This window comes from Myotis davidii, unplaced genomic scaffold, assembly GCF_000327345.1.
Source record: "Myotis davidii unplaced genomic scaffold, ASM32734v1 scaffold79, whole genome shotgun sequence".
NCBI lineage: Eukaryota > Metazoa > Chordata > Mammalia > Chiroptera > Vespertilionidae > Myotis > Myotis davidii.
In genome coordinates, this window is record NW_006294339.1 from 1701636 (window position 1) to 1709943 (window position 8308).

Genomic DNA, 8308 nt, shown 5'->3' on the forward strand with positions numbered 1-8308 from the left:
GTCATTTATAAATTAGGCACAGCAAGAGATTAATAGCAACAATAATAAAATAGAACAACTATAACCAAATGACGGAACGATCAACCGATCAATCGGTCGCTATGATGCGCACTGATCACCAGAGGACAGAAGCTCAACGCACAGGATAGGGTTCCCTCCTGTCTTGATCGGGCCTGAGGGTATCAGGCTAAAACCAGCAGTCCAGCATCCCCCGAGGGGTCCTGGATTGCAAGAGCCTGCAGACTATGCCGAGGGACCCCACCGGTGCACGAATCTGTGCACTGGGCCTCTAGTGGGTTAATAAAATGTATGAATATACATGGAATATTCAACCATAAAAAGGAATGATCTGACTCGTGCTGCAACGTGGATGAACCTTGAGGACATTTTTCTAAGTAAAATAAGCCAGACACAGGAGGACAAATGTGTGATTCCAGTTGTATGAGGTCACTAGAAGTCAGCAGGTTCTTTTGTCACAGAAACTTATCACTGAAACCCAGAGGTTTGACAACACTCATGCTCTGTCCCTTTTGGCAAATTCATAGTAGACCAGAGGTTACCAGGGATGTGGGAAAGCGAGAATGGGGAGGGATTGCTTAATGGGGACTGAGTTTTTTTTGAGCTCATGAAAAGTTTCTGGAAATGAACAGTGGTGATAGTTGCACAACCTTGTAAATATACTTAGTGCCACTGAATTTTAACACTTAAAACATTTTAAAGGTAAATTTAGTGTCATGCATGTATTTGCCACAATTTTAAAATTATATAAAATAAAAAACTTATTGATTCCCTCCCCCCAGTTTTATTGTAAAATAACTGACATGCATCACTATACAACTGGTTATTTTTTTTAAAGGAGGGAGGGGTCAGTGGGGTCCAGGGAGGCTGAGGGGTCAGGTAAGATAAGAGAACCGAGAAGCGAATGTAGGATACAGTGGAATGGAGATGGGCAAGGACGTCGATGAGAATAGTGACTCTGGTGAGGTCATCAAAGGCCAGATGGTAGGAGGCTGAGGTGGGAGTAGAGGGTGAAGACGGTCTCTTCAAGTTCTAGACCATACCAAGTCAGGGCAGGGAGAGCCTTTGGAAGTCTTTGATTAGTTCCAACGCCTCTCTGTGACAGATGGGGAAACTGAGGCCCAGGGAGTGGCAGGGACTAGCCAAGGATTCCAGAGCAAGTTGGGGTCAGACCCAGACATCTGGGAGCCTGTCTATTTCCCTGTGCTAATTTGGGATAGTGAGGAGTGGTGCTATCAGGGACATGAAGTGACCTTAATAGAGGTCAGACAGAGATGGAGATAAAGAAAGAGGACAGGGTAGGGTGAGGATCTTTGCCAGGGCTGCCAGGGCAGGGAGACCTTTTTCTATATACTTGTCCTGCCAGGGCAGGCTCCACGCTGGGCACCAAGATCCCAATAGCTCAGATGGAGGGACTAAGCTATATCCCCTTGAAAACCTGAAAACCATATTCCTCCCATGCTCTCTCTCCACAACCACTTCCCGCCTCCCCAGTGACCCCTGTGACCCCTCTCCAGCCATCCCAGCACTGGTTCTAAGCTCAACTCAGCTCTCATTGACTTGCTTCCTATGGGCCCGGGATGTGGTATTCCTATGAAACACTAGTTCATGGTGCTTGCCTTGTGAGGACCAAATGGTGCAGGGATAGTGGAAAGCTTTGGTGGCAGGGACTGGGCAAAGGGGCACAGAGTCCCATCTTGACCACTGACCTTGTGAATGTCTTTGATTCAGTTTCTTCATTTCCTCAGTGAAGGGTCAGAACACAGCATGGTGTAGCCAAAAGGATAAGGACTTGGGGGTCAGAAAGGCCAAGTTCAAACTGAATTCTCTTCTACCTCTTACTAGCCAGGTAACCCTAGGCAAGGAATTTTACCTCTGAGTCTTGAGTTCACATCTGTAAAATGCGAACAATGAGTCCTATGCTAGAGATGACTTAAGGTCCCCGCCCCCATCCCCTGCAGGCTGCGGGGAGCCCTGCTGAGCCCCAGGGTGGGGAAGAAGGGACACCCACCTGCACAGAACACACCCTTCACTCCACTTCTGAAGAGCAGGACACGCACCTGCCGGTCGTCCCGCAGCCGGGCCAGGGCTCGCAGCAGCTGCAGAGGAGATCCCGTCAGATACCTCCCAGCCCAGCCCAGCCCCACCCGCCCGGTGCCGGCCATTTCTCACCTCGCTCACAAAGACGTGTCCCAGGGCATTTCGGGCATGCGGTCTGTTCATCAGAATCTCAGTGATTCCTGCAGGGGACCGGGCAACCTTGGGTGAGGCCTCTGGCCTGCCCACTCCTGGCAGGGCCTGGGCAGCCTCTACCCTCGAGCAGCAGTGTGATGGGCGTCACACATGCCCAGGCTTTGTTCTCCTGACTATAAAACAGAATAGCACTTGTCCTTCTGCTTCACAAAAGAAGTAGGAGGGCGTGTGAACTGCGGAGAACATGGGGAGGGGGACAATGACCACTGCAGTGGTTCCTGCCTGCCTCTGCCAATCTCTCTCTCTCTCTCTCTCTCTCTCTCTCATAGACTTAGTTGTGTGGATTTTTCTCCTTTCCTTTTTTTCAGAGCCGTTTTAGGTTCACAGTAAAATTGAGCAGAAAGTACAGAGATTTCCCTTATATCCCAGCCTCCCACACATGCATAGCCTCCCCCATAACAACATTCCACACCAGAGTGGTACATCTGTTACAGTAGACAAACCTACATTGATGTGTCACCCAAGGTCCATGGTGTACATACGGTTCACGCTTAGTGTGCGTTTGCTGGCTTTTGGCTAACGTGTAACACCATTAGTCTGCGTTGTGGCCTCCTCCTCCCTCTCAGATGACACTCTGCACTCCTCTAGGTTTTCTTCTACCCAATTTTTAAAGTTCTTACCTCATTTACTAAACACCTGTCTATAAAAAACAAGTCTTGGGAATGTGGTATTGGAAAGCTGCTAAGAAAGTAGATCTTTTTTTAAAAATATATTTTATTGATTTTTTACAGAGAGGATGGGAGAGAGATAGGTAGAAACATTGATGAGAGAGAAACATCGATCAGCTGCCTCCTGCACATCTCTCACTGGGGATGTGCCCACAACCCAGGTACATGCCCTTGACCGGAATCAAACCCGGTACCTTTCAGTCTATAGGCTGACACTCTATCCACTGAGCCAAACTGGTTTTGGCAGAAAGTAGATCTTAAACATTCTCAGAACAAGGGGAAAAGGTGTAACTAGGTGTGCTGGTGGATCTTAACTAGACTTATTGTGATGATTATTTCACAATGTAACAGATATTGAGTCATTTGGTTGCACACCTGAAACTAACGTAAGTCAATTACACCTCAATTTTTAAAAGCCCAACTCTTAAGAAGGTAAATCGACAATATATACAAATGACCAATAAGCACGTGGAAAGATGTTTAATTGTATTAGTACCAAATAAATAAGTTTTTTTTAAAAAGCATATTAAGATTTGACTATACACCCAGTACAATGGCTAAAATGAAAAAATCTGAAAATAAAACCAGTGTTGCCCTGGTCGGTGTGCTTAATGGTTAGAGCGCTATCCCACACACCAAGAAAGAGGTCTTGAGTTTGATTCCCAGTCAGGGTTGCAGGTTAGGGCCCCAGCCCTAGTTGGGGTGTGTGCGGGAGGCAACCAATCGATGTGTCTCTCTCACATCGTTTCTCTCTCTCTCTCTCTTCCCCTTTCCTCTCTCCCTTCCACTTTCTCTAAAACACAATGGGAAATATATCATTGGATGAAGATTAACAAACAGGCAAACCACCAAGTGTTGGCGATGAAAAAAGAAACTGTACTATCTATTGAACAATTGTAATAGATAAGAAATTGTGCAAGTTATAAGTTATGTAATAGTCCCTGCCCACAAGGTGCTTATAACCTAATACAAGTAAATAAAAATACGAGGTCTTGAGTAAGGTAAGTGCATAAAATACTTAGAGGATTACAGGTGGCAGTTCACAGGTAGAAGCGTTTGAGCAAGGTGAGGATAAGTAAAAACGTTCATTTGAGGAACGAGGTACGGTGGGAAAAATACTATAGGTAATGGACTACCCAATTTTTTAAAGTCCACGTTCCTGAGAGCTCAATCCAGGACCTCTTTATTCAATCATTTGTACAATTAAATAATGCATCTACATGTGTCGGCTTCTGTACTAGACACGGATTCCAGAGATCAGGCAGGCCCAGCCCCTGTCCTCTCAGAACCTGCAGTCCGACAGAGAAGACAGACATTCAGTGATGTAATGACTGTCTGTGATGAGAACACAGAATAAAAAGGACAAGGAGGTAGGAGGAATAGGGGAACCCTAGTGTCGAAGGTCAACAATGACCTCCTGGTGGAGGAACTGACCTTTTGGCTGAGAGCTGAGGGGTGACTAGGAGAGCAAGGCAGGCAAAAGTCTGTGTGTGTGTGTGTGTGTGTGTGTGTGTGTTGTGTGTGTGTGGGGTGTGTGTGTGTGTGTGTGTGTGTGTGTGTTGGTGGGGAGAGAAGCCCATTCTTTTTGGCTGGGCCCGAGAATTAAACTGACATAAAACAGATTCAGAGGAGAGAGCATGCACATTTATACAAGTTGTACATGACATGGGAGCCCCTGTAAGGAAACGAGCCCCCCAGAAATGGTGGAACCTACATGCTTTCATAGCAGGTTAAACAAAGAGACAGTTATGGAAAGGTAACTCAACTAGTGAGGAGGCTAAAGGAGAATAAGAATTTCGTTTTTTAATAAAATGTGTTTGTGCAGAGTTCTCTTGGCTTTGCTTCTCTGTTGAAGAATGTTTCTTTTCTCCTGGTCCAGGGAGGGCAGCTTTCCCGGGGGAGTATTTATCTCTTGTCTTCAGGAAGAAAAGGGAAAATCCAAATGCCTTTCGTGCATCTGCTGTTTTTTTTTTTTTTCAAGTGCCTTTAGCACAAAGTAATCCTTACAACAAAGGCATATTTTGGGGTAACATATTCTGCCACCTTTCGGTGTCTTTGGCAACTGGAGGAGTAAAGGGAGAGCAGCGTAAGGCGGTAGGAGAGTCCAGAGGAGCTGGACTTGCTCATCTTCCCTTCTTCTGCACCTCCCAGGTGCTTGCCTCTTCTATCCCCAGGGCTGCCCTGCACACTTGGCCCCCAGAGCTCTCCTCTAGTGCCTAGCCTAAATATCTAACTGCGCACTTGACCTCTCAACCAAAATGGTCAATCTTTCTCCTGTTCCCTTGGTGAGTAACTGATTGCACTATGAACCCAGAAGCCCACCCTGTTGTCCCCTCTCCCTCGCCCATGAAAACTCAGTCTCCAAGCCCTGCCAATTCAACCTCTTAAACAGATCTTAGATCTTTAAGCGCATAGCCCTCATCGCAGCCCCTAACCTCCTATGGGCATTTTACTGTATTTCGTCAATCACCCAACTGGCCCTCCGGCCCTCCGTCTTGCTCCCTGTCTTGCTCTATTGGTTCACAGTCATCTTTCTAATCTAAATCTGACCATGTCCTTCTCCTCCCTTTTCATCAAAATAAAGTCCAATCTTTAATACCACCCCCAGAGTCCCCCCAATATGGCCCTTGCACCCCACTCTGACCTCAAAACCCCCCCCCCCCGCCACCGCATCTGGGGCAGTTGTGGGGAAGAGACACCATTGTGGGCAGGGGCTGTTTTCCCTTTGCTAAAATGTCCTGGATAGACTAGAGGAGTGTTTACCAACCCTTTGGAATTCAAAGGCCCTTTATTCATTTTTTTTGTTTTCTGGGGTCCTCAGCTTTGTCTGTAGAACAAGCAGTATTTAGTAAGATGGCATTCTTAGTGCGAGTTGGTTTGAGACATAGAGACGGGCCCAAGGAAGTTTCAGAGCTCTCAAGGGACAGGATGTCCAGCCTGAAGTTAGAAAACTGTGGTCTAGGACAGAGACCTGTGACACTCAGGCTAGTGAACTTCCTTAGCCGCCTCAGAAGTTTCCCAAGAGCTCGCTGAGCCCAGCAAGGTCTGGAGGTAACACAGAGGAAATCAGATGTCCCCACAGTTCTCTCCAGCTCTGGTGCTTCAGAAGAGAAACTGGTGGAAACAGAGATACCCTATCAGAGGGGCTGAGGAAAACAGTCTAGGTCCAAGGTCATTGTGGTGGACAGACCCTAGAGTGCCCCTCTGTTCACAGCCCCTTCACTTGAGTGTAGGCAGGACCTGTGAATTGCTTCTAAGCAACAGAATACAGCCAAGGTTACCAAAGGTTACTTTCAAGAGTAGAGTCAATTATATGGCAACGGTGATGAGATGTTACTTTCATGGTTAGGTTACGCTGTAGGTAAGCCTGTTTAGCTAGTGCACAGTAGGAAAACAGTGGACCTATGGAGAGGATCAGATATCAAGGAAGTGTGGGAAGCCTCTGAGAGCTGAGAGGGGCCCCCTGGACAACAGTCAGCAAGAAAACAGGACTTCAGTCCTATACACATAGCAAGTGAGTTCTGTCAACAAGGTGAGGAGCTTGAAAACGGATCTCTCCCCAGCCAAGCCTATGATGAGACCATAATCCTGTCCAACGCCTGGACAGCAGCCTGGAAGACCCCAAGGCAGAGAACCCAGCTAATTTGTGCCTGGACTTCTGACCTACAGAAATTATGAGATGATAAATATGTTATTATAAGTAACAGTGTTTGGTGGCAATAGAAAACTAATATAGCAATGATGTGCTGGGATTGACAGAAATTTTCTCTCCTTTCGCTTTCCTGTTCTGTCATTCCTTTCTCTCTGGCTGACTCTCTCCCATTTTTTCATCTTTTTCTCTGCTTTTCATCTTTATATTCCTCTCTCAAAACACTAGCTGCCAAATCTTATTGTGCTTCACTCAAGCCATAGCTCAGTCTTTCACCAGTTCCATGGCCTTGGGCACATTATGTTACCCACCTGGCCTTCCATTTCCTCATCTGTAAATAGAAATAATAAAAAAGGTTGTTATGAGGATTAAAAAAAATAATGCACATATATGGTTAGCCAGAGTTTGTGAGAAGAAGACAGATGCATGGAGAAACCGAGAGGACTCTGCCAGGGCCCCTGCCTTCTGTTTGAGCCCTGATCCTAGGAATCCTGCTGTTTCCGGGCGCCAGCAGTAGAGATGGGTCTGCACTGCACTCTCCTTACTCACCAAACCCACCATGCCCCTGGCTGATGACTTCCTTGGCAATTGACGTAGGATCACTTTCGTCTGGATGGTTTGGATCACAGGCTTGGTGATATGGGTAGGAGTCAACCGAAACCACTGGAGGTAGTATAGAGACCAATTGGCTTAACAGCTCCTTATTATATAGAAGGGGAAACTGAAGCCCAGGAAGGAAGAGAATTTGCTGAAGTGAACAGCTGGACCCAGCTAGCAGTCCTACGTTCAACGGGCTAACAACCTATGAGGGAGACAAGTCCAGATACATGGAAAATAAAGGGATATCGAGGGGTGGTAATTCCAAAAGTATTTACATAGGCAGAGAGGAAAGGAGAGGGCTCAAATCAGGGGCATAGCTAGAATAAAACACAGAGGTGGGACAGCTTAAAATGAACCCATGGGGTAGAAGAGGTAAAAGGGAAAGGTCAGGTGTAGTGGAGAACCATGGACACCCTGCTAAGTAAGGAGCTGGAATAGAGCCATAAAGAAGAGTGAAGAGTGGTCAACAAGCCAATCCTGTTTTCAAGGACAATGGGTGTGACAATACTCTTATGCCATTGGTCCAAATGAAGGCAGAGCCTGTGGCTTCTAACATGAACAGTGAATGGCCCCAAGTCATTTTGGGGGGGTGGAGGAGAGGGGTGTTTCTCCTGTGTGGGAGTCTCTTCCTCAAGCTTCGTCACTGCTTCTCCTTATGCCTGTGCCTCAGTGACCTTCTAAATGGTAGGAGCAGCCTGGCCAGCGTGGGTCAGTGGTTGAGCATTGGCCTATGAACCAGAAGGGCATGGCTCAATTCCTGGTTAGGGCACAAGCCCAGGTTGTGGGCTCGATCCCCCAGTATGGGGCGTGCAGGAGGCAGTCGATCAACGATTCTTTCTCATTATTGATGTTTCTATCTCTCTCCCCCACTCGCTTTGTCTCTGAAATCAATAAAAATATATTTAAATAAAAAATAAATGGTGGGGCAGAGGCTTAATATGCTGATCCTTGTTATCTGATGAGAGAGAAACATCAATCAGCTGCCTCCTGCATGCCCCCTACTAAGGATATATTTGAGATAGAGCCTGCAACCCAGGCATGTGCCCTGACCAGGAATTGAACCGTAACCTCCTAATTCATAGGTTGATGCTCATCCAGCCACTGCGGCCAGGCTGAGGGC

General features: G+C 46.8%; 1 protein-coding gene across 1 annotated transcript in view; it reads right to left on the reverse strand.

The window, feature by feature from the left end:
• ECHDC2 (enoyl-CoA hydratase domain containing 2) overlaps positions 1–8308 on the reverse strand; it is a 42507-nt gene that overhangs the window by 31946 nt on the left and 2253 nt on the right. Inside the window, exons 2-3 of the mRNA XM_006768328.2 lie at positions 2191–2258; positions 2030–2117 (exon numbers count right to left, since the gene is read on the reverse strand). Of these exons, the coding sequence (XP_006768391.1) occupies positions 2030–2117; positions 2191–2241 (139 nt within the window). The 5' untranslated portion in view covers positions 2242–2258. The remainder of the gene's footprint in view (positions 1–2029; positions 2118–2190; positions 2259–8308) is intronic.